We start from the raw sequence: 27,347 nt of genomic DNA on the forward strand, positions 1-27,347 counted from the left end.
ATTACAACCACAATTTCAGTGGGTGAAGGTTAAAACATAAGCAGCACATACATTAATTACAGGCATTTTATAGCTGGTATTCGACCCATGATGGAACTTATATCTATAAATGCCCCGTTTTTGATCTGGTTTATCCAAACAATTAATAGCCTAAAATCAGAAAATTGTAAATGAGACAATTTTGGTAAAATTCAATGTCTAGGAGGCTTGAATCTTTTATTGAAAATTTGTTATATACATTTGAAAATCAGCAATGGGTAAAATTTACCCCGTGACTGTTCTGGTGTGAAATATCATAGTAAAATCATTTACATGCCATCAAGCTTGAACTAATTTATACCCCACACTATAGCATTTTACCCAGAAGAGCAGAGACTTTTTCAATTGTATAGTTTAAATGACATGATTAAGAAAATGTTTTGTTTGTATTTTTTTTTGTTAAATGTGTATGTAGGTTAAGTTGTAAACTATGTTAATGAAAAGATAATTATTTTGTATGTTTTAATTTCACAGACACTCAATATGTACAGTTTAGACAAAGTTGAAATCAAGACAATTTTGGAAGTTTCGAACACTTGTATGAAAATAAAACCAATATCTTGAATAAAATATAATGCTGTATGACCCCTTGTATAAAATAAATTGTGATAAAAATGATTAGCAGTTTTAAATGTAATCAATAAAGGAAAATAAAGAAATAAATCAATAATAAATAAGTCAATTAAATTACACTTTCAATTCAAATCTGTTCTATTGAGTCGTTACATTGTTCAAATGAGTCGCTACGCTGTACAAATGAATCATTGCGCTGTTCAAATGAATCGTTTCACTATCAAAAGTTCAATATCAAAAGTTTCAGTTCAAGAGTCAGTTAACCAAAAAAACAAAACTGTTGATTCTTTTAGGAGGTTGTGCTTCCGCAGTTAGTGCTTCCCGTTGAAGCTGTAAGGAAAAGAAAGAAAAACAGGAAGGTCGTGATCTCGCTTTTTCAAGCAAAAAGGACAGTCTCGCAGGTGAATCGGTTCCGTGGTGACTCGCCATGCATAAACTTCACCTCGTGATCGAGAATTCAGCACAGATAAATCTTAAACTCACACAAAAGCACAGCCTTGTAAAATAAGGCGAAACATTAATTAGTAAAACTTACCACTTTTCACATTAAATCACAAATATACACGCTTCATATGCACATTTACTCAACGTTTACACAGACATTCATCAAAACTATCTTCAGACAGATACCACATATGATGATTTCGTTAGCTCATTTGCATTATGACATGTCAGGTAGCTTTAGCCCATATGCTATCAGCTTTAGCTCGAGCGCTGCGCTCACTGGTTAGTTTTGATTTATTTAACGTATACTTTAAAGAGCCCATGATGACTTTATTGCAAAAATAAACAAATTCTTTACACTTATTTTTATTACTAGCCTACAATAAATCACACACACAGACACGCTGTCATACAGTCAAGCCCGAAGTTAAATCTGTTATGCTCTTTTCATGCTGCCAGTCATTCTTGATCACTAACTAGCATGACTACAAATTCCCACATTTTGTAGATTGAAAAACAAATATGCAGCTGAAGTGAGCTGTTAAACGCAGCCTGCTGACTCAGTATGACCAAATAGAGAGAGAGATGCTGCTCAAATTGCCATGAGAGAAAAAAATAACCCTGTCAGAATAAACACGATCAAACCAAACACTGACAAACTCACTTCCTTTTTCTCTTTCTGACAGACAGACAACACGTCTCAAAATCCGCCGACGAACATGAAGTCTCTGCTGACACTGTCAGGTAAAACACAATAGTTTAGCATCATCTGGCGGTCTGATTCTGTGTGATGAAATGTTTTTACATTTATTTTAGTATTTTACCGTTTTGGAGTTTAACCAACCTATTTGCATAAACAGAAGTTTATCTGGTTAATACACTGGTGTGTGTTGAATAGCTTCCAGAAAACACTGCATTTTATTTAAACCGTAACAGAGACATGAAGTTTGTTTCAGATTTCTGATTAGTGTGAACATTTTGTTTCATAGATTTGCATTATACCAACATACAAATATATATATATATATATATATATATATATATATATATATATATATATATATATATATATATATATATATATATATATATAACAAAAGTACTTTGAAAAATATACACAAACTTTGAAATAGCTGCTGTGCACTCTACGGAATGTTGTGTTGTTGTAATCCAATGCTGGATTAAATTCAACATTGGGTTAATGTTTTCAAAAAATTTTGTCAAACTTTACACTTTAAGCTTTCATAAGTTAATGTACTTTTACATTACATTTACTACTGCATTATTAAACATCCAAATTCCTGCTTGTTAACATTAGTTAATGCACTGTGAGTTAACATGGACTAACAGTGAACAACTGTATTTTCATTAATTAATAGGCATGTAACGGTATTGTAAATACCGTCATACCGCAATATAAATTTTTTTCGATATTACCGTAGTCGCATGACTCGGTAAAACTACAGTTCTTCTGAGAAAATTTGCTCAGGCGAATGAAGCGAACGGGAGATACCGGAAACTACAATTCTTATCAGCCCAGGCTTGGCCATAATCCCTTGCGGTCTGTTGTCGCTACAGATCCAGTAATGCGGAAATGGAGTGTGCTGCTAGAAGCGGGGATCAAAAAGAGCTGGAAAACCCTAAAGCGGGTGTTGTCGCCGCGCGCGTACTGAATAGCGGTGTTGTTGCGCGAGTTCTTATCAGCTGTGTTGTCACGCGCGTACTGAATAGCGGTGTTGTCGCGCGAGTTCTTATCAGCTGTGTTGTCACGCGCATACTGTAAAGCAGGGACGGAGGGTATGTCGCGTGAATGTGATGAGTTTTCAACAATACTAAATTGAAACTTAATTTTTTTACATGGTTTAATATTTTTTTGAATTGAAGTTCCTGTTTCAAAGCAATAAATACTGTACCGTGACATTCATACCGAGGTATTACCGTACCGTGAAATTCTGATACCGTTACATCCCTATTAATTAATGTTACTTACATGAACAAGTACTGTAATAAATGTATTGTCCATTGTTTGCTCATATTAGTAAATGCAAATATGCTAATGCTAACTAACATTAACTAACACAACCTTATTGTAAAATGTTACCACATTTTTTAACCCAACAATTTGGGTTACAACAACTGGTACCCAATATTTTTTGTTGTTGTTTTTTTACATTTATGATGCACAGCATCAGCAGAAATATTCAAGAAATCAGAAAAAACATGAAATAACAATAAATAAATATTAAACAGCATGTTTTAGTTTTTGAATTTATTTATTTCATATATTTAATGTGATTTTAAGATGTTCTTACAGTTAATTTGAGCAAGTTTTAAATAAATACATGAATAAGTAAATGCATACACAGCCAAATGTGATTTTCTCCCAGAACTGCCTGGGTGTGGCCGTCTCAGTTCAAAGCTTTTTAAAATAAAGACACCAATTCTTCATCCTGATTCATCTTTTTTGTTTCAGTGTTTTTGGTGCTCATAAAGGAAGACAATGGACAGAAACCAGTAGGTAAATGAACCCACGTTTCATTTCATACATTGAATGATGAATTGTAAGGAGTTCTGTTCGCACGCTTCATCTTCAGAATGCGCATATGACCAAACCATCGACACAGGGCATGCAGTGAAGTTCAGTTTCTGAAGATGATCAGTTCAAAACATTTAATGTCAAAACTAAACTATTATATGCACATCATTGGCAAAACCCAGCACAGATCTGCAGACCGTTTGTATATAATATCTGTGTGTAGGAAGTTCCTCATTCATAAGGAGCTTCCTCTTGGTCCAAGGAAGATCATGTGGTAGTTTTTTGTGAAGGTCCGAGCAGACATAGGAGATTGAGAACAAACAAGGGAGACTCCTGCAGAACAATTAACAAGCACCAGACACCATCAATTCTTCTGATAAACATTAAAAAGGACCTATTATGCCTCTTTTTACAAGATAAACAAACCTCTGTTGTCCCTAGAGTGTGTGTGTGTGTGTGTGTGTGTGTGTGTGTGTGTGTGTGTGTGTGTGTGTGTGTGTGTGTGTGTGTGTTTCAGCTCAAAATATGCCACACATAATATTTCTTTGAAACTGCCCCTTTCAGGATGGTGGCTGTCACTTTCTCTTCAAATGAGATTGTGCTTCCAGCCCTCTTTTACAAAGGGGCGGGACTACAAACATCTGTGCATCAGCATAGTGGCAGATTCAAAACAGGACTAACGTTATCTCTGGAAAAACCTAAACACGGCTCAAAAAATTATCTATGGACACTGCAGTGTTTGTTTTGCATACTAAAACTTGATATTTATAATGCCTTTCAGTCACTGACAATATATATGGCTTAACTTGTCAACTTGATAATTTAGACATTTACTCATGCAATATAAAACAAATAAACTGGAATCGGTTCTTCTAAAGAACATATTTGTTAAGTCTGAGAAAGGACATCAATTCACAAATTTAAAAATAAAAAATAATAATATATTAAATATTTGTGTTTATTTAAAGCAGAAAAAAGCATTAAATACATAAACTAAATAAATATACAATCAAACATCTCAAGCTGTTCTTCCAGCTAAATATATTTAAGTTATTTTTTTATTCTTAAAGAATGAAAATTCTAACTTTTTAATTAAATAGTTTCAGAATTATGAAATCAGCCAACCTCCTGTTCGAGACGTTTCTCTCTCATGTGTGTTTTTCCTCTCTTAGTGTCTCTCCGGCCGAGATTCCCACAGGTGTATGTTGGAGACGACGTCACTCTCATCTGTAAAGGAGGAAGCAACCCAACAAAATGGGTTATTAACGGAATAGAACAACCCCATCAGAATGATGTAATGCTTCTTACCACAGTGACACCACACAACAATGGGCAATATGAATGTGAGCAGAACGGAGAGAAGAGTGATCCGGTCCCCCTCACTGTACTGGGTATGAACACCATCCTAAATGTAAATCCACAATGGTCTGTTCCTCCTGCTGTTTCTCATGATCTCTGTGTCTCTCAGTGCTGGAGGCTCTTGCTCAGCTCTCCCCATCTGTAGGAGGCTCTGTGATATCTAAAGGAGAAGGAAGAAACCTGGTGCTGCAGGTGGACGATGCTGAAGAACTCCACAACTGGAAGTGTTTTGCGTTTCGTGGCAAGAGGGAATTCAAATTAGATAGAATTGATGTTAATAAGAAGTTGAAGAGGGCTGTTATCTTTGCAGAACTCAAAGATGCAGAAAGAGCCACTTTCTGGTGCCTGAATAAAAACGCAACACATCGAAGCAATGCGGTGACACTGAAGATTACAGGTGACCTTTTAGCTTCTTTCCTTCTCTATTTAAAATAAATAACCTGTGAATAGATATTAGAATAGCCTAGCCAATCGTTTACTCAGTCATGTCGTTTTAACCATGTAACACATCCTTCTGTGGATATACTGTGAGCTCTTATAAGGCCCAAAAGACTACACTAAACCTTTGAAACTTCATTAAAATTGGAAATTTTCTGACATATTGTCAAAATCTAAAAATTGTGATCCAGTGTAGGAAAAAATATCTAAAAGATGTTTAGTTTATCATGATACCGGGTAAAACATATTCACAGACGAAAGCATTACAATATTTAGAAATTTGTGTCTGTTGCATTTGCAGTTCACTTCTCTACATAGACTGCTGTCTTTCTGTGTTCTCTTTCTGACCACGTTGCCATCTATAGTCATTTCCTTGAGTTTAACATGCCCTTCTTAACCATGTTTTACAAGTGATGTTACACTTTACTGAAAAATAAACTTGTTGCATAAACACAACTTTATATCTCACTTTCTCAGTTCAAAGTAACGCTTAAATTTGCATGTTATTGAATATAAACTATACAGATGACGCTCTGTAGTGCAGGGGTTCCCAAACTTTTCAGCTCGCGACCCCCAAAATAACAATGCCAGTAACTTGCGATCCCCAATATCCTCTGAGGTGGTTATAAATACAGAAACCTTGCATGCAATGGGGCGCACACACACCAATAAACCCGAGTCTATTCTTTGTTATATTTTTTTTAATGTATGTCAGTGCTGTAAATGTGCCAGAAAGTTTAACCTGGTATTATAAAATCAATTTGCTGCATCTGACGCTATTGCTGAGTCTTTAATATAATGTAATTACCTGAGGGGTCGCAATCCAATAGAACTAGTAACTATAAGCTACTATAGTAACTATATACAGTAGTATATAGTTACTGTAAACGACAATTTTTTTAGTAGGTTATGGATTAAAATGGTAATTATTATGGTTTAATAAAAATAAATAGATTTTTGGAAATCACCAGGGGACCCCCCCTTCATTGTCCCGCGAACCCTCGGGGGGTCCCGACCCCCACTTTGAGAACCACTGCTGTAGTGCAGCAGAAATTTGAACAGTGTCCTGAGTCATAGCTGGACGCTGTGGACAGCCACTGACTTGCAGCATTGGTGTGCGTACCCTGATAGAAATCTATGTTTACAATTCCTAAATGCAGGGCACATGGTGGCACGGTGTGGCACATTCAGTGTGCAAGCCCTGTAAGAGTTAGGGTTGGGCGATGTCATCGTACGATGTCTAATGTGAAACATCGCGATGGACGATGGCATCGTCATCATGTGAAAAGCGGGAGGTGGGTTGTCTGAAGAGCGAGGAGGGATCCGGGGGTGAGAAGGGTGCGTGACTTATTTGAGGACCGGGAGGGAGACGTGCAATGTCCGGGAGATTGTCACTCGTTTGCAGGCATTATGAGTCCCGCAAATGCAGAGACTTTCGGAGGGATCCGGGGGTGAGGAGAGATTCGGGGGTGAGGAGGCATTCGAGGGTGAGAAGGGTGCATGACTTATTAGAGGACCGGGAGGGAGACGTGCAATTTCCAGGAGATTATCACTCGTTTGCAGGAATTATGAGTCCCGCAAATGCATAGAGACTTCCGGAGGGATTCGGGGGTGACAAGGGTGCGTGACTTATTTGAGGACCGGGAGAAAGTCGTGCGATTTCACTCGTTTGCGGGCATTATAAGTCCCACAAATGCATAGAGACTCCTGGAACTTCCGGGAGACTAGGGATGTCTGAATATCACGTTTAACAACTATAGTGAGACGCGATCCAGCGGTACATCCTTCATAAACTGTCCGACATGCACTGCTCTCTGCCTGGAGCTCAGAGGAGGGCATGACAGTGTGTGGCTGTGTGTGTGGGGGGCTGTGTCTGTGTGTGGTCACGTGATGTGTGTTTTCAGCAATCGGAGGGATGTTCAGAAATGCTAGGTAAAACAGTGTGGATGTGGATCATTTTGGTTTTAAATTGGCATTTTAACACTAAGACGTATTAGTGTAAACTCTTTAATGCGAGCGGGTTTGCGACGGGGGTGGGGCGGAGGATGGCCGATGCCGGCTCAGCATCGTGTTGTCTATTGGCCATCAGTGAAGGACGATGGCATTGTCTATCGGCCCAACCGTCATTACAGTTAATTAACGTATAGACTAAAGCAGAGGTGTTTCTGTGTCTTGTAGTTTTATTTTATATATCATTTGGAGTATTTATAGATTTTTTTGGCTATTTTGGTTGTTCATTTATCTTACAGAAGACTTTTCTTTTTGTTTTATCTTTTCTTTTTATCCACTTGAAGACTTGTGTTTTGTGCATCTAATGTTTTATGTCTTACACTTTTATGGTGCCCATTTGTTGTTTTTATGTGGCACTGTCATAAATGAGGACTCTTGATTGCATAACAAATCTACCTTTTGTATAGAGTAACCCAACCTACACTGAAAAACAAAATCCATAAATGAGCAGTTTTATGTATTTTGTGATTCATGTTTTTTTTTTTCTCTCTATTTTTATTTTTGAATTGCATTGTGGGATCTTGATCTTTCTTCCTACAACTTTAAACCTTAAAAAGTGTGAAAAAGTGACTTTCATGAACGTTTTTATCAGTTTAAAGTGCTATATTGTCTGGCTTGGTGTTGTATATTACCCTACAAAAAACTCAAAATAAACTGCCAGTGCATTTTCTGATATTTTACACACTTATTTCTCTATATATTATTATATTGTATACATTATATTATTTCAAACTGCTGCAATGTTAAGAAAACTCACTTTGTTTAACGGTAGAGTTGGATTTTCACCATCAAAAGCCGGCAGAGCAGAGATCAACATCCCATTATGCAATTCACAATAGTAAAAAAACTGGTGAATAACAAAATACTGAAACTAATTAGCAGATATAAGGTAAGTGTAGGTGACTTTTGTTTTGCGTCAGAAGATTTTAAGTTTAAACTGTGGTGATTTATATGATGCAACTCAATGGCTGCCATCACATAAAAAAGTGAACATAAAATTAATACCAACTAAACCAACTAATACCAACTAAACCAACTAAACTTCTCTGACCACATTTCTAGAACTGCTCGATCGTGCAGATTCGCACTCTATAACATCAGAAAGATCCGACCCTTCTTATCTGAACATGCAGCTCAACTCCTTGTTAAAGCTCTTGTTCTCTCCAAACTGGATTACTGCAACTCTCTATTAGCTGGGCTTCCAGCTAACTCTATCAAACCTCTTCAGCTGCTCCAGAACGCAGCAGCACGAGTGGTCTTCAATGAACCTAAAAGAGCACATGTCACTCCGCTGCTCATCAGTTTGCACTGGCTGCCAGTTGCTGCTCGCATCAAATTCAAAGCTCTGATATTTGCCTACAAAGTGACTTCTGGCCTTGCTCCTTCTTATCTGCTCTCACTTCTGCAGATCTATGTGCCCTCCAGAAACTTGCGTTCTGTGAATGAACGTCGCCTCGTGGTTCCATCCCAAAGAGGGAAGAAATCACTTTCGCGAACGCTCACGCTCAATCTGCCCAGTTGGTGGAATGAACTCCCTAACTGCATCAGAACAGCAGAGTCACTCGCTATTTTCAAGAAACGACTGAAAACTCAACTATTTAGTCTCCACTTCACTTCCTAATCTGCAATTGCCTCTCTGAATATCACACTAACTGTACCCAAAAAAAAATAAAAAAATTCTAATACTACTAATACTTCCCTTCTTAGACTGTAATACCTTTATCTGCTGATTATACACTGATGTCATATAAAGGTTTTCTTATGAAAATTTTTTTTACAACATTATTATCTTTAATCCACAGCCTCTGCAGACAGTCCTGCACCCTCACATTTGTTATGCTGGACCACAAAGACATAAGTGTTATTTTCTTTAAATTGACATTGATAAACATCAATTGAAATTAAAATAAATTAGCTTTCCTCTTGGATAGGACGATATTTGATCAATATAAAACTGTTTGAAATTCTGCATTCTAAGGTTAATACTGAGAAAATCCCTATTAAATTGTCAAAATTAAGCTCTTAGTAATACACAGTACTATTAAAAATATGAAATTTGATATAATTACTCTCAATATTCTAATATTCAAATCAATATTCTAATGATTTTGACATAACATGAGATTTTGACTACAGTCAAATATATGGTTCAACATTACCTGTGCATTTTGTGGTCCAGAGTCACACATTCAATTACTTTCATACATTTTTGACCTACATGCACAAATGTAATAAGTTACAGCCACACGATTGTCTGATTTGATATTAGGTTAATAAGCAGGTGACCTTAAAGTATTCTGTAAGTGCAGTAAATGCTGGATGTGTGTTATCTGACCTGTATATTCTTCTGTGTGTTTCAGATAAACTGGTGATGTTGGAGCCTCCAGCTGCTCCAGCACTGCTGGGTGATTCTGTGGCTCTCAGGTGTGTGGCCTGGGGTGCAGAGAAAGTGGAAAAGGCAACTTTCTATAAGAATCAAATAGAAATCCCAGACATCACTGCAGATACATATAATATCACTGCAACACCAGAAGCTTCCGGCACGTACCACTGCCACGCCACCTACAGGCACAGCTACATCAGTGCAACCGCTGCAGAGAAGGAGGAAGATTCTGATGCCCAGGAGATCAAAGTTATAGGTAAAAAAAAATTACAAAACAACACAAACACAACACCTAACACTATACTGTACACTTAATATAGCTTTCTACATTGAAATTTATACAGTGGAGATCAAAACCAGATAAATATAAAATTTATTGAATAATAAAATAAATATAAATATTAAATAAATATATTTTCCACATTAAAGCAATCTTAACAATGGCTATATCCATTTTGCTGAACTTTTTGTTTAACAAAGCAATACAAAGACAAAATCCCTTAATTTGGAGAAAAACACAAAGAGCAAAATTGAAGAACAGCAACGACTGAAGCACAAAGAAAGATTACCTAAAGTGTACCTGATGCTAGTCTCTCACACTGCTCACTTTCTCTTAAACAGCTCACAGCTTGCAAAGTCAGAAAAACAGGAAAAGTTAGGCTAAGAGTTAAATAGCTTTTCAGATAATAGTGGAATTTCTCACCAGTTGCCTGATTAACATCAATAGCTAGGACTCAATAGGATTAAGTAGTGAACTCAAAATGCAGGAAATTGTTCACTAATTTGAATCTTCAGTGTATATGCTATATAAATGTATCCTATATAAAGAGACTGCTCAACAGAAACTATAAACTTCCACAAAAACATGATTTTAACTGCAATGAAAATAATCAATTTCTGAAATGCTCGTTCAGTTTGCATGATAAATCTGAGAGTGTTTGGGTGTTGTTTTTGTGTCTGGTGCAGAAGGACCTCCTGCTGCAAAAATGTCAGCATCTGGGCATACCCTAGAGTGTTCATGTCCTAATTGTTCTGATGTCTGCAAGTCCTACTACTGGTATTACACACCATTTAACGACAGGTATAGCCGCAGCAGACTGTCTGAATACGGGAAAAATATTTATGCAAGAGAAAACGGACTCTACTGCTGCCGGATGAACTGTGGAAAAGGTTTCTCCCGTTTCAGCCAGCTTTACAGCCACAGAGGTAATAATACATATATAAATGGTCCATACTTCATATGCCATGTAATTTTAGTTCACTGTTTGAATCATCTTCTAATTTTTTACTTTTTAGTGTGTTTTTGGCACTTCTATTTTTAAAAGTCTATCTAAAAAATTCAATATTACTGCCCTGGTAACGAACCAAAATTAGTTTAGTGTTTGTTTCAAATAATGCCATTCAAAAATATTAGATTAACAAATTTATATCCCTGTCGTCAAAAGGATAGCTCACTCAAAAATGAAAACTTTCATGATTTACTTTCCCTTCATTTGTTCTAAAGATTTTTGTGTGAACTGTCTCTTTAACACAATGTTTGTTACTTTATTTTCTGTGGTGTTCAACGCAGAATTGTTTCTCAACATGTCTGCTACCCATATGCCTTCCACTGATATAAATACACTTCTGTCTACTGGGCAAATTGATGTTGATTGTACAAGCAATGCACAAAAGTCACTTTCAGTTCTCAGTACAGGCCTGTACAACCACACAACTTCCCATTTTAACTTTTACCACAAACATGCATTCTGTCTGTCATTTTCACAGCACGATCTGAGTCAGAAAATCTGTGGCCTGTCGTCCTGGCGGTACTTCTGTTGGTGCTTGTGTTGTTGATCATAGTGCTGGTTGCGGTGAAGCGAAGAAGACAAGGGGAAAGCAGCATTCAAGCAATCAAAGATAAAGACAAAACAACAGGTGGAGATACTGCAGTTTTGTTACACTCTGGGTGAGAGCACGGGCAAAGACAAGACTGAAGAAGGCACAGGAGGAGGCGGTGTACCACACACTTTCTTCAAAATTTCTTCTTTTGTGCCACTTGAGGTTTTAACTTGCTATAAATTTTGGGCAAATTATTATATATTATAAGATGATCTTTATAAATCCTTGCCTATACTATTGCTATACAGCCAGTGAAGGTTAATATACGGCCACTTCTCTCAATTTTTTTTTTATTCTCTCATTCTTGTTTGCTTGTCCTCAAGCCATCTATGTATAAGATATATTGAACAAGACAAAGGATTTTTCCAAAAACAATTCCTTCTACTGTTTTTATCTGTCCATTTATCTGACTATACATATTTTTAAAGGCAGGTTTATTAAAATTTGTCATTTGTCCTGCACTGAGCAATTAAATCTAGTCATTTAAAAAATACAGTAGAAACATTATTTTTTTATTTTATTAATTATATATATATATATATATATATATATATATATATATATATATATATATATATATATATATATATATATATATATATATATTAATTACTGCTAATAGCTGGACATCCAATCTCATGCAGATTTAGTTCTTCATAATGTTAATATAGACCATTTTGGGGCATATAAACAATAACAATGGTCCTTAATGTATTTCCTCTTTTATATTTTCAATTCCCACAGCTTCTGAGAATATAAAAGGGTACACATATTAATATGTTTTTATGACAGCTGTGTTAAAATGTGGTATGACTGAATCGCCAATTGTTGTTACAGCTTTGAAATTGTTTGGCAGCAAGCAGGAACTGTTCATGGACCAGTGATAATGCCATATTGGTCTTTATTAAGTATCAGCTCGCAGCACCATTAGCTGGTGAAAATCATCAACTACTTCACTAGCAATGGTAAACATGCCTGTAATTTTAACGTGCTGTAAAACTATCATATTTCACGGTTAATCTCGGTTCAGGGACAAAACACCAACAACCGGGACTCTTTCTTGAGAACCCAAACAAAAACTAAAGACGACGGAAATGGTTCACTGCACATCAGTTTTTTCACTTTCTTCAAAATTTCTTCTTTTGTGCCACTTGAGGTTTTAACTTGCTATAAATTTTGGGCAAATTATTATATATTATAAGATGATCTTTATAAATCCTTGCCTATACTATTGCTATACAGCCAGTGAAGGTTAATATACGGTCACTTCTCTCAATTATTTTTTTTATTCTCTCATTCTTGTTTGCTTGTCCTCAAGCCATCTATGTATAAGATATATTGAACAAGACAAAGGATTTTTCCAAAAACAATTCCTTCTACTGTTTTTATCTGTCCATTTATCTGACTATACATATTTTTAAAGGCAGGTTTATTAAAATTTGTCATTTGTCCTGCACTGAGCAATTAAATCTAGTCATTTAAAAAATACAGTAGAAACATTTTTTTTCTATTATTAATTATATATATTAATTAATGATAATAGCAGGACATCCAATCTCATGCAGATTTAGTTCTTCATAATGTTACTATAGACCATTTTGGGGGATGTAAACAATAACAATGGTCCTTAATGTATTTCCTCTTTTATATTTTCAATTCCCACAGCTTCTGAGAATATTAAAGGGTCCACATATTAATATGTTTTTATGACAGCTGTGTTAAAATGTGGTATGACTGAATCGCCAATTGTTGTTACAGCTTTGAAATTGTTTGGCAGCAAGCAGAAACTGTTCATGGACCAGTGATAATGCCATATTGGTCTTTGAAGTATCAGCTCGCAGCACCATTAGCTGGTGAAAATCATCAACTACTTCACTAGCAATGGTAAACATGCCTGTAATTTTAACGTGCTGTAAAAATCTCATATTTCACGGTTAATCTCGGTTCAGGGACAAAACACCAACAACCGGGACTCTTTCTTGAGAACCCAAACACAAACTAAAGACGACGGAAATGGTTCACTGCACATCAGTTTTTTTCAGTGTGTTCCCATACGAAATAATTAGGCTAGTATGTGACAGAAAATAAATTTATATTAAAGTTTAAAAACTAATATAGGCTATTCTTACCCGCTGATGGTACAAACCTCCGCTTCAGGTCATCATCTGCCAAACGTCCGTTAAAAAGTTCCCGCTTGAAGTAAACGTCATGACACTGAACTAGCGAGAAGCTTCGCGAAAGCTCTGTTACATATTTTGTATTCGTTTGTGTTAAATCTGATGAAAAATACACAGAGGACAGCAGAGTTCATAAGAAAGTGTGTATTTTTGGAGGAAGGTCGAGTGTTCATTTGAATAAGAGGTGCTGGTGATCGAGGCTTAAACATCATTTTTATCAAAATCTCACATTCAGATCTGATTCCAGTTAATTTACACCTGAAAGAAAACATAAAAACATTATTTTATCATAGAATATTTTTCTTTCCTGTAGTAAATGAGTTATTTTATTTCTTCTATCATAACTCAGTCTACATCTAGTTAGAACAAAAACATCTTTTTGGTAATACAATTCAATTAAGTACATTACATAAATATAAACATTATAAAATAAAAAGTCTATATTTTAAATACATATAAATACACAGCAAACTAGCCTACTACACAGACTGTATTTGTATATTCACAAACACGGTCACAATTCAGACACATTTTCTTTCTTCATGTAATAATTCATCCGTTCTGCGTATAACGAGACAGAATTAGACCGAAATCTGAAAGTTTGCGCCTGGATAGCAGAAAACTGCACATGAGCTAAATATATCCATTTAAACCAAGCTTTTTACTAATTTGGTTTGTTTAATATTAGAAACGTAATATTTCTCAGCATTTGTATCATTATTTGCACAATCGTGTATGCAATCTTAAATCTGTGTCATGTATTTTATTGTAAGTATTTTGTTTTTATGAAGCATTTTATACTCACTATGATAACGCATTTTGTGCTTGTTAAATTGTGGATGTATATTAGATTGTCCACAGTTTTGTAGTTGAAGGCTAAATACAATAATAAACATTTAATAAAAAGCAACTGTCTATTTCTATCTTTCTTCATTCATGGAAAATTGGGGTATTTGATCAAACTCACTCCGTTCACCACAAGTCATTGCTGATTTGTCTGGTTAGTCATTCATTTTAGTTGATTGCACAAGAATACTGTTCTGCATAGTGTTTTGTGTAATTCAGATGAGCTTAACTAGAGTGTGTTTGCACAGCAGTTATTCTGAGACATCCCCATTTGTTGGTGAACTGAATTAGGATAACAGCTAAGAAAAGAAAAGGGTAGGCATTAAGAGCTAGTTTTTTTTTTAAATAGGGGGTTTTCTTCACTTGGATTAAGTTTACAAAATAAGTCTCTGTTAAACTGTCTCCTCCTTGACATTATTAGTTGTCACATTTAAGAGGTCATTATCGTTGTTTTATAAAGCATTTTTAAAAACTTTAAATAAAAAAGCAATGCATCAGTTCACCAGAGGAGGACACTGCAGTGTTGATTTACTAGTTAAAAAGGCTGGTTATTTGAGTTTTGTCTGCCATACACTGCTATTCTCTCTTGTGTATTATATTTTGTAATTTTGAGAGTCTGATTAATTACTGTATGCATTTAGCATAATCTCACTGCTGTAAAATATGGTTTCATGCTTTGTTTTGGGTATTTGTTTGCGGAGTTAAATTGACCATCACTTATTGATTGACAGATCTCTTTAAATGGACTAGCAGAAATTCTGATTAGCCTATAAACAGCTTCCTGAATTCCTGTTAGTTTGCTACTGTACAATGTTTTATTTATACTGAATGAAGAGATGATGCTTACCATCGACGACAACACAATACACATAGACATCACTTATATGCTATATAATTGCAGGTTAACTTTGTCTATATATAATCATTTATATATGATTGTAACTTTAACTTAATTTGCTTGTAATTTAATAATGTACACCTTTTGTAAAGCTGATCTGAAACAATAATTATTGTAAAAAGTGCTCTACAAATAAACTTAAATTTAATACTGTTCAAAATCAACATACATTGTTTATTCCGCACAATCTTAGTCTAAAGGTATTAAAGTTAAAATTGTACCATCTGCTTTCACTCTTAAACGTCAGTTCTTCTTTGAAGACGTAAAATTGAGTGAAATTTGCATAGCCACACCCCTAAAATTGATTTGCTGTGTTCACACAAGATATGGCGTTCATAAATAAATTATGCTATTTGTGTGTAATTAGACACAAGAACATTTTGAGTTTACTCGCTTTATTCGCGCGTCAAATTCACTTCAAAAAGTGCATTTGCATCATGGCCAGGGCTTCTGTATGCCTGGTGACTCTAGCGTCATTGCTAAAGGGCTAACATGGATTTTATTAAGGAATTAGCTGTAATTTGTGTGCTTAAGAAAGCTGAAAAACACTGTAGATTGGTTTGCCGCCATATCTGAGTGCACTAGATACTTTTTGAATTGCATCCATCAACTCCAGAAACTTAACACCGTTTTCAGCGTTGCTTCCGGCTGAGCCGAATCCAGTATGATGAGCTGTTATCTGGTGTCGGCAGGAGCATTTCCCTTCGGTGCACTGATTGTCATAATCTAGCCTGATCTCAAGAGCAAACGCAAGTATGTTACGTTTTGCCAGTTTAGTGGCTAAGTTCAGTCGTACAAAATTGTACGATATAAAAAGGAGGCGTGGCACCTAACCCCACCCCTAAACCCAACCATCATTGGGGGATGAGCAAATCGTATTAAAATGTACAAATTAGAACGTACAAATTCATAAGAATTAGCTACTAAATCAAAAAGTTACGAATTGCCGTGAGATTGTGTTGCATAATCACGCCCAAACTAGAGCAAGCTCCTGATTGGTTAACATGGTGCGAATGTCCGCTAAAGTTCTGATTTTTTAACTTGAGTGAATTGCACGATTTGTGCGTTAAGTGCATCAAATAAGAAAAACACTCAGTTTGCGTCGCGTCATTAGCGCTATCTCATTTGCGCAAATTGCACCGCAGGATGTACATTCATGCCTTTGCCTTGACTTAACATGTAAATCACTTGCACTTGACGCTTCATCTGCTTCTGGTGCACACACCATTAGTTTGCTGAAAGTGACAAATGAGAGGAGGAGCTCAAAAATAAAACCCCGCCCCCTACTCAATATTCAATTTCAGCTGGAAATGCTGTAGGTTAACATACTGAAAACTGAATTTTGGTTCTTGCAAACTGTAAATGTAAATTACGAATAATCATTGAACAATAGATATTAGCATGCTGAATTCAGGGCTCTCACAACAGTACAATGATACCAAAAATCACAGTAATAAAGTTTAATCATACAAGTCTTTATCACAACATTTTTTTACATTCACATTTCACAACATAGAACAAATAAGTAGGAAACAAACGAAAGAAAAGAAAAAGACACAGACCGTAGTGAAGTTACAAGAACGTCCTTCTACAGAGAGATGGGATTTCATCATAAGTGAAGAGATTATCTTAATTATTTACCAACGAAATATCACTATTTTAGTGGGATCTGCCTCTTGATATTAAAGGAACAGTTCAACAAAAATGTAAGTTATCATTTACTCACAATCATGTCTTTCTAAACTTGTATGACTGACTGACTTTCTACTGTGGTACAAAAATATTGTAATTTAAACACAAAACAATAATTTTCACATTCAGTTATAATTGCTGTGCTGATAAGGTTGTAGGGATGCTGCTACCTCTCCAAACAAGAAAATAACAATAATATAAGAACTTAAAATATGAAAAATATTCTAAAATACCCTCATTATCTAGGATATAATATAATTATAACATTATATAATTATAAATATAATCTAATTAAGTCAGTTATTTTTAAACAAATTAATAAAAAAATTCCTTTAATCTAGTATTTAATCATTTTAATAAATAAAAATAAAATAAATAATAATACAAAAAATATAGAAAACTTCTTATAATAATAAAAAAGTATTATACACAGCAAATTCATCAGAGTTAAATTCTCGGTGTTGAAGCATTTGAGAGTAAAGTGTTGACGTTAAAGAGTTAGATTTTGATAAATGAATATAATAAGAGTTAGAATTGATTTTATTCAGTGCGAAATCAAGGAGTTATCTTTTCAACACTTGGTGGAGTTATTTCCAACATCCGGGAATTCATGCAGCCCCAGTCACTGAAGAATTTTCCAGACGCCATTTCCCATCTGAGGTTTAGAACAGCAACTGGTGAGTCAAACTACCTAAATGTTGGTATTTTTACTGACTTTCTTTAAGGAAATACAGTTGTAAACATATTGTTAAGTTAATAATTTTAGAATAGAGTGACAACTTTAAACTTCTGCGGTTCATTCATGGTCGTTTGTGTATCTAGCTTAACTGCATTACTATTGACTTCTTTTCAAGAATGTTTTTATATATGCTCACGCATACATAGTGCATAAAAACATCAAATGTACATGTTCAACACATTTCTGTCACGCTTAATGCTATTTTGTGCGTTGTTACCCATCTGAAAAATAAAATCGACACTTCTCCTTTAATTTGAAGCAAACTAGCGAGGGAATCCCCGGAGCAGCCTAGCCTACTCTGCCCGGATGCTAACGGCAACACAGGACGGTTTCCATGAGCTCTGGAGTTTCTAAAACATATCTGGTGAGTAAATGAACATGCTTACTTGTAAAAGGCTTCCTGACTGAAACATATGATTGTTTGTTATTCGTGTACGTTAATTTGGTTATTTTAAACACCGCAGCTCTTTTAAACTGGTTCATTCGTGGCCGTCCATATAACGTTAGTCCATAGACTCGCGTGATAACGTAACAGTTACGCTTGAATTATATTAAGTGTTGACAACCATTAAAGTCGGAATGTTATTATTAATGTCTTTAAATGACCACGTTTGCACTTTATCAGACATTTGACGTTACAGAAGTCTCCCGGAAGTTGCGGGACTAACGTTAACGTTATCCCGCAAATGCACAGAGACTCCCAGATGCCCAAGTAGATGCCCGCAAATGAATGATAATCTCCTGGAAATCGCGCGTCTCCCGCCCGGTCATTCAACACTTTACACACCCCTCTCCACCGCATCCCTCCCAGCTCTTCAGGTACGTCGCACGCAAGTCACCCCCACCGCTCTTCAGGTACGTCGCGCGCAACTCATCTCATTGCTCTTCAGGTTCTCATCTCTCCCGCTAACGTTACCTCCCGCAAATCAACTCTGTATCCCCCGAAAATGACTTTTCCCAACTCGGGATGTCTGACGTTAGTAAGTTAGGCTATTTCTGTAGTCAGGAACATCTAAGTCAAGCTTTTTCTCCCACATGATATTGTGCTTAAAACTATAGGCTAAACTTAGCATGTACTGTACACAACATTTCCTTTTTATTAAAGACAATTTAGTGCGTTGTAAACAGCCACCTGTCTGTAAAATTAATCAACTGATTCATATTTGAGCAGCCTAATGATGATATAAGTTTGATTTTTAGATTTATTATCAATAATCAACATCTGAATCAAAAGATATCTGAAAAAGTGTGAGGCATACTTTGTGATGTTTATCTCTTTTATCTGAAGGTTATGCATATGTGTTTGATACTAATGTGTTGTTGTTTTTTAACAGCCACAGTTCTCTATACAATAACACAAGACCCTGTGACGGTGGCTGATTAGAGACGGATGGTGTATTTCCAGAGTTGGTGAAATGACACCAAGCACACCTTCTTGGTCATATGTGGTGATAATAATGAAGGTATGTTTGATAAAGTTCTTTATTTGTTTCACAATAAGCTAAGAGGGTATTAGAGCATTAGAGAATAACAAATGACATGACGGTGATGAGTTTTGTATTGTGAGTGAACTGTTACTTAAATAATGTTTTGCTCTGCTTTGCACTTTTCCTCTTCTGCTTATCCTAATATTTAAGATTATATTTGGACCTGAAACATCTGCTAGACTCCAGGAAAGGTGGCGTCAATACTGGACCTGAAAGGGCCTAACAAGTTGAATCTGGTAAAGAAACATGCACGCACACACACACACACGCACACACACATGCACGCACACGCTTACAGAAAACTGTAAGTTTATGAATATTTTTTACACTGTGGCCAATATTTTTGGGAAATCAGCATCACTAAATGATATAAAAGATTTTAAGCTCCTCTAAATTTTGCTCCAAGTGTTGTGTTAAATTCAGGATTCTGGACAGACAGCTGCCTGTTTTTCCAGTTCTAGACATAGTGGTTAACCTAATTGTTTTTGGAGATCCAACAGTGATGTATGTGTTTTTTCTACTTTTCCATATCCTGTCACCTCAATCAGCTGGGAGAGTCAAGTTGTGGATCATCATGAAGATTTTCAAAAGGTGAGTTTAGATTTCTTTAATGTTTTATTTACTTTAAATGTTCTTTTAAATATATCATAGAATTTGATTGCAATTTGTTTTCAAACATTTTTCTTAGTCATGCTGGAGTCTTGAAGAGTTCTTAGATGAGCATCACCCTATATCTGTGCATCAGGAACCACCAGACGAGCGATCAGCAGCTGCTACATCGTCATGGATATAAAGGACATCCTGTGGCTGGGAAGCACTTCATTCACAGGACATGCTTGATGAGATTTCCTAGCTCTAGTTTGTTTTCACACAAGTTTACAGCATTTATACCTTCATTTAAACTGCTGTGTTTGATATGGAGGACCAAGGAAACACCAGAAGTGAAAGATTTGCACGCCAAGTTGTTTAAAATGTAATTTCAGAAGAAAACTATGAGTTCAGAAGAAAACTATGAGTGACGCTATATTGAACTTTCAAATTGCTCTGATGAAACATCAAGTTTGGACCAAAGGACTGAAACAGCCTTTTTGAGCACTGGTCATACATATTTTGTTGATACTGTCTGTACTAATAAAACATTTAAAGCATATTTGACATTGTTGCATTTTAAAAACTGAATGAATTGTTGAAGTGGTGAATGTTTTCAAATAAAATGTTTTTTCTTTTGTAATTTACAGTCTATTTGACCTTTTTACCATATTTACACTCAAGAGAGTTGAATAAAATAACAATATATTACACCAGGCGGTGTTGAATATAGTTACATGTTTTAACTCTGCCCAGAGTTAAAATTAACCCTTTCTTCGGTGTCAATGTGCCAACCCTTTTGAAAGTGTTGATTTAAGTCTGTTTTGAGTGGACCCCATGAGACACTTTCAAAGGGTTGAAATTAACACCCATAGAGTTGTTTTGGGTCCCCATATTTTGCTGTGTAATTGTAACCTACTGGTCCCACTGCACCCAACCTGCTCTGAGCTGGGATTGAACTGCGATTTTTTTGTATTGGAATTGGTTTCTGTAACTGTAACACCTTTAGAGGTCAGAGGAGTGAGGTTTACCTGCATAGCACTTAGCTAGCTGGCTTCTGTTACACTCACCCCACTAAACCTCACTTCCATCCCGGACGAGCCCCCACATTGAACCTACTGTTCCTACTGCACCCAACCCGGTCTGAGCAGGGATCGAACCGGTGATTCTTTGTATGGGAGTCGGTTGCTCTAACAAGGAGGCTAAACACCATGGCCGCTAGTATCTGTCACTAAAGCACCTTTTGAGGTCAGAGGAGTGAGGTTTGCCTGCATAGCACTTTGCTAGTTAGCCTTCATTACACTCACCCCTCCTAAACCTCATTTTCATCCCGGATGAGCCCCCACATTACCCACTGCTCCTACTGAACCCAACCCACTCTGAGCTGGGATCGAACCGGTGATTCTTTGTATGAAAATTGGTTGCTCTAGCAAGGAGGCTAAAGACCATGGCCTCTTGTGTCCATAGCTAGAGCACCTTTTAAAGTCAGAGGTGCGAGGTTTACCTACAGTATATAGCACTTCAGTAGCTGGCCTCCGTTACATAATATTAAATAAGAATTAAAGAATTAAATAAAAAACAAATCTTCTAAGATGTTTTTGAAAATATTTGTGTTAACTGTTATTTATGCAAAACAAAAATATTAATGTAATTAATTAATTTCGGGGCTGATAAATTGCATTTACCAAAGCGTCTCTGAAACATAAGAACATTTGAGAAGACATCATTGGTGAGTAAATAACAGCAAATCTTTCATTTTTGTATACACTATCCCTTTTAAAAAGCGAATATACTGAGAATATACTGAAATGTGCCATGCTGAAGAGAAAAAGAGTAAGTGCCGCTGTAACATCTGACTTTAATTGTAGTTAAAATGTGTTATTTCTTTCCATTCATTCCAAAACTAACCTGCAGGGTCATTTCATCTTCTGAACAATCCTTTTTTCTGGTTCCTCTCTCATTTATATGTGTGATTAAAGCTAAACAGTGACTATAACACTGAAAATGGAAACAAACTAAGCATGTTGATCACATAAAAACCACCCTGACGCTGAATGAACACCCTTCACGCAAACACTCAGCGCTTGGCATCATTTTGTCAGACTTATAAAACAAAATTAAATCAATCAATAAAGGCTGAACATGATGTTTTAATTATAAAAGAAAAGAAAAAAAGTTGAAAAAATGTTTCAGATTCAATGAAAACAGCTCTACTGTCAGTATTTGTGGATTACTGTCAATTTCATTATGATTTTTAACATTTTGAACAAATAAACATTTAACAAATGAACAAGACTTAACTATGCGGTTTTGAATAAAATACATAAAAAATGATTCACCTAGCCATCAAAACAAGTAAAGCCATGGTCAAAATTATTAGCACCCTTGGAAAATATGAGCTAGAATGCTGTGAAATTAAATCTGCTTTGTTTACCTTTTTATCTTCCATTCAAAGCTTTACAAAAAAATGCAACCTTTTTTTTTTTAATAAAATGGAGGTCTCATTATGTTTGTGTTTCTCCATTACATAGTGGCCAAAATTATTGGCACCCCAAAAAGTTCTTATGATTAAAATATAAACATGAAGTATTAATATGAGGAAAACAAAGGCCAAATTTCATCATTCATTCAGCACAGATTGAAAGCACAGAGTTTAGGTAATATTAAATAAGAGCATAGTTCAAATATACAGACTAAAGGGTGGCACAGGGGCTCAGTGGTTAGCACTGTTGCCTCACAGCAAGAAGGTTGCTGGTTCGTATCCCAGCTGGGTCAGTTGGCATTTCTGCGTGGAGTTTGCATGTTCTCAGGGTGCTCCGGTTTCCCCCACAGTCCAAACACATGCGCTATAGGTTAATTGGATTAACTAGTAGTGTGTGTGTGAAAGTGAATGTGTGTTTCCCAGTACGGGGTTGCGGCTGGAAGGGCATCCATTGCGTAAAACATATGCTGGAATAGTTGGTGGTTCATTTCGCTGTGGCGACCCCTGATAAATAAGGGACTAAGTTGAAGAAAAAGGAATAAATATGCAGACTTAATAAAGAGAGTTAAGACAATAAGGAAGATGTGTGTCTGTATCATCTTTATGTGCTCTGAGAATCTTGATGTACTCTGAGAATTACAGGTGGAAAATTGCTAAAATGATTAGGATCTTAAGATCAGAAAAAATAAATCATTAAATCATTAAAATCAAACAGCATCAACGTGACCACAAATTATGTGGGGCAGTATTAGAAACAATAACTCTTCACTCCATCAGAAAACTAACTGCAGCATATTTAGCTGTCAGACACTACAGGAAGTTCAAATGTGATGGTTTCATGGTCACATGAGCATACAAAATGCACAAGATGACCACACAAAGTTTGGGACTTGTGTAGCTGAGCATCGATGGATTTGCTCTTCAGTGTTTAGACTTTCAGCAGTGAAAATTAAACCACACTGAACTGAACTAAACTAAACTTCAACTCTGAAAACTGGACTGACACTGTTTCAGTTTACTAGAAGTTCTATGTGAAGCTGCTTTGACACAATTTACATTGTAAAAGTGCTATACAAATAAAAATGAATTGAACTGAATTGAACAAATGGGTTCCAAAGAAGGGTTCTGCAATGGCCATTTTAGTCACCTGACCTGAACCATTTAGTAAATGAGAAAAGAGCTGCAATATGGACCAGAAAACCTGAATGATCTTGCAAGATTCTGTATGGAAAATGCTTATATCTTTTACCAATTTTCCTTCAAAGTCATCAAGCATCATAACAAATCTGGGCAAATTTGCCAAATGGGGCGCCAATAATTTTGACCAACTTGTATTGGAGAAAAACATTTATTTTGTAATGAGATTGTGCCCAAATTTTAATTTTCAGAGTTCAGAAAGTATTAATAATACAGATGTATCTCCATGTCATGTTTACCAGGGGTGCCAATAATTTTGACCACGACTGTATATTATCAACGCTACCATAAGCTCATCCGAATAATAATTCCTATCACTAGCCATTAACTGTGCATCCGTCTACATGAGACTCTCACTGGAAAGGGACCAATACTAAACACACCTCACAGTATTGGCACATGAGATCAATTCCCTAAATTGTACTTTTGTCATTGGAATTATGCCTTAGTTGTGCTGCAGAATTTAACTTGAACGTCTGTTTCGTGTGTGAGATTCACCTTTCACACACAGTTTCAGGATTGTCACAAATTAGGCAGTAATATTTCATAAGAGTAACACTGTCGAACCCGCGATGATCAGTTTACATACTAAAACTCAGCAGAAAGTCAAACACTTGGACTGATTTAAAGGGGTCATGAACTGAGAAACCAAAAAACCCTTGATCTTTTGCCAAATGAAGACTCTTAATACTATAAAAACAATACTGCAAGTTTCAGAACTATAAACTCTGTGGTTCCTCTAAAATCAGCTTTTATTAAAGGCAGTCGGACAAAACCACAGGCTCTGGTGTGTTCTAAACTATGATGTCATTAGGTAAATAAGCTCCGCCTCCACACAAGATCAACGCCCACTTTTACATCACTGCCTGTTTTGCCTTGTTAATATGCAAAAGTCCCAGCCAATCAGAACAGTGAGTGTGACTTCAATCAGCCATTCAAAGAGAGAGTTCTGATGTGGGTCAAAACAGAAAAGAGTTTATTATAGTGTTAATTTACCTTTACATACGCTAAACTAGTTCATGACCCCGTTAATGACCTTCAAATCGTGTTAAACGTCCACACATGCACTCAAAACACACTCTCACACACACCTCTACTCAATCTGTGTGATATCACTGGAAAGCCTTGATGTTACTTATAGTATTTTCTTTTAGTTTGGGTTAAAAAGCAAGTCCTCGTTCCAGTCAGTTAGTGTTTGGGATGTGTTTCACCCACCCGTCCCGTTCTGCTTGTACTCTGTGAGCTGTGGAAGTCATTCGTTCATCCCTCTGCCCTCTTCTCCTCCGTACAGGAAGCTGTTTGTTCCCACTGGTTGAACGTATTCCTCCGTTTTGTCCCAGTCTGAGACCCAGCTACCTCCGGCTCCGCCCCCTCCAGTCCCCGCCCCGTTGGGGTCTCCTGATTGCATGGTTGCACCATAGCCACCGCCCGCTGAGCGGTACAGCTCCTCAGTTTCATCCGCCAGCTCGTCTTCTCCTAAAATCCCGCATTTCTCCTCGCTCGTGTTCTCCGGCTCGGCCCACGGCTGCTTCTCTCCTGACGCAAAGAGACCTGAGACAACAACAGCCATACCATCATCAATCATAGAGCTATTTAATATCAGACACAATAAAAAGTTTGTTTAAATTTCCATTTTTTGACCTAAATATTTTTTAAATCATACATTCTCAGCCTATTTAGTGCTCAACATTTGAAGTGGATCAAAAATGTTTTTCCAAATCATCCTAAAATAAGAATGGAATGGGCTTTGTTGAATAGCTTTAGGCGTATTTTGGTGGACATTTGGATCCAGTTCATATTTAAATGTTGGACACAAGCTACCTAGAAAATGTAGTGCTAACCACACTTAAAGCTTACCTACACTAAAAGCTACCCCCTGCCAATTGTAGCGAGCTAAGCTAAACGCTACATGGTAAAAGTAGCTTAGCAACATCCAAGCAATTTTTTTATTTTATTTTATATTAAACCAACTTCAATCCAAGTCAATTCTATGCAGGTGATCAATTAAACTGTCAGTGAAACAGGAGGCCTAATTGTTTGATATGGGGTGTATTATATGTAGTATTTACAACTCTTTGTTAATTAATTTTACTATATAATGTAGAATTTTTAATAACTATCATGAACTAATAGTATCTACCTTAAATAGACAAATAGATAGATAGATAGATAGATAGATAGATAGATAGATAGATAGATAGATAGATAGATAGATAGATAGATAGATAGATAGATAGATAGATAGATAGATAGATAGATAGATAGATAGATAGATAGATAGATGATATTATTATTATTATTATTATTATTATTATTATTATTGTTATTACTATTATTATTATATTATTAATTAGTGTGTATATATAGCTTATGCAACAAGATGATTTTTATCACTATATTAATGAAAGCAATTACTTATTACTATAATCAAGTATTTAATTATTATTATTAACTAAATAACCAAAACTGGCTAATCATAAATTATTATATTTATTATTATTATTATTATTATTATTATTATATTAATAAAATGGAATAACCAAAATTGACATTAAAATATTATTATAATTATTATTATTATTATTACTTTTAATATTATTATTATTAATTAGTGTGTGTATATATTGCTTATGCAACACAATGATTTTTATCACTATATTAATACCAGCAATTACTAATTACTACAATTAAAATATTTAATGATTATTATTAACTAAATAACCAAAACTGGCTAAACATAAATTATTATTATTATTATTATTATTATTATTATTATTATTATTATTATTATTATTATTATATTATTTATAATATCAATAAAACGCAATAACCAAAATTGACATAAAATTTAAAATAATAATAATAATAATAATAATAATAATAATTATTATTATTATTATTATTATTATTATTATTATTATTGTTATTGTTATTATTATTATTAATTAGTGTGTGTATATATTGCTTATGCAACAAGATGATTTTATTTATTATATTAATGACAGCAATTACTAATTACTATAATCAAATATTTAAATAGTATTATTATTATTATAATTATTATTGTTAACTAAATAACCAAAACTGGCTAAACATAAATTATTATTATTATTATTATTTATAATATTAATAAAACGGAATAACCCAAATTGACATAAAAATATAATAATAATATTAATTATTATTATTATTATTAATTAGTGTGTGTATATATTGCTTATGCAACAAGATTATTTTTATCACTATATTAATGACAGCAATTAATAATTACTATAATCAAATATTTAATTATTATTATTAACTAAATAACCAAAACTGGGTAATCATAAATTATTACATTTATTATTATTATAATTATTATTGTAAAAACTGAAAATATAATAATAATAATAATAATAATAATAATAATAATAATAATAATAATAATAATAATATTAAACTGAATAACCAAAATTGACTAATCAAAAATATTATAATAATATTATATTATAATATATTACAATAATAATAATAACATAAATTAGTCCGTGTACATATTGCTTATGCAACAAGATGATTTTTATCAATATATTATTGAC

General features: G+C 35.0%; 2 protein-coding genes and 2 long non-coding RNA genes across 22 annotated transcripts in view; 2 read left to right on the forward strand and 2 right to left on the reverse strand.

Annotated features, from left to right (window-relative positions):
• The first annotated feature begins 831 nt into the window (after positions 1-831).
• zgc:154125 lies at positions 832-12,124 on the forward strand. Of its 2 annotated transcripts, XM_087308896.1 has the most exons (8): positions 832-1,013; positions 1,743-1,800; positions 3,530-3,574; positions 4,765-4,983; positions 5,061-5,348; positions 9,760-10,038; positions 10,749-10,988; positions 11,550-12,124. In XM_087308896.1, exons 2-8 carry the CDS (start codon positions 1,776-1,778, stop codon positions 11,732-11,734), a joined length of 1,281 nt encoding a protein of 426 aa, XP_087165022.1. In that variant the 5' UTR covers positions 832-1,013; positions 1,743-1,775; the 3' UTR covers positions 11,735-12,124.
• Positions 3,311-14,019, reverse strand: LOC137489272 (uncharacterized). Of its 16 annotated transcripts, none has more exons than XR_015525365.1 (7): positions 13,793-14,019; positions 10,363-10,410; positions 9,948-10,011; positions 9,735-9,832; positions 4,901-5,111; positions 4,718-4,819; positions 3,311-3,925 (listed from the first exon to the last, which is right to left on the reverse strand). It is a non-coding gene; the product is annotated as an uncharacterized LOC137489272 (long non-coding RNA). The 16 variants fall into 16 exon arrangements; XR_015525367.1 differs by having other exon boundaries at positions 4,901-5,169; XR_015525358.1 differs by having other exon boundaries at positions 4,901-5,296.
• A 3,877-nt stretch (positions 14,020-17,896) lies between these two features.
• On the forward strand, positions 17,897-20,733 carry LOC141380767 (uncharacterized). Of its 2 annotated transcripts, XR_015525374.1 has the most exons (6): positions 17,897-17,953; positions 18,275-18,379; positions 19,350-19,478; positions 19,653-19,738; positions 20,051-20,093; positions 20,191-20,733. It is a non-coding gene; the product is annotated as an uncharacterized LOC141380767 (long non-coding RNA). The 2 variants fall into 2 exon arrangements; XR_015525375.1 differs by lacking the exons at positions 17,897-17,953; positions 18,275-18,379 and adding an exon at positions 18,640-18,834.
• A 1,195-nt stretch (positions 20,734-21,928) lies between these two features.
• Positions 21,929-27,347, reverse strand: part of slc17a7b (solute carrier family 17 member 7b) — a 42,450-nt gene continuing 37,031 nt past the window's right edge. Inside the window, exons 13-14 of one of the 2 annotated variants that reach the window (XR_015525328.1) lie at positions 24,051-25,320; positions 21,929-22,474 (exon numbers count right to left, since the gene is read on the reverse strand). Coding sequence is in view for 1 of the 2 variants with exons in the window: in XM_087310124.1 (XP_087166250.1) it covers positions 25,022-25,320 (299 nt within the window). In the remaining variant the exon portion in view is untranslated. Of the gene's footprint in view, positions 25,321-27,347 lie in introns of both variants that reach the window. The other variant, XM_087310124.1, reaches the window with a different exon arrangement.

The sequence above is a fragment of the Danio rerio genome, chromosome 24 (genome assembly GCF_052040795.2).
Source record: "Danio rerio strain M-AB ecotype USA chromosome 24, GRCz13ab, whole genome shotgun sequence".
NCBI classification, from domain to species: domain Eukaryota; kingdom Metazoa; phylum Chordata; class Actinopteri; order Cypriniformes; family Danionidae; genus Danio; species Danio rerio.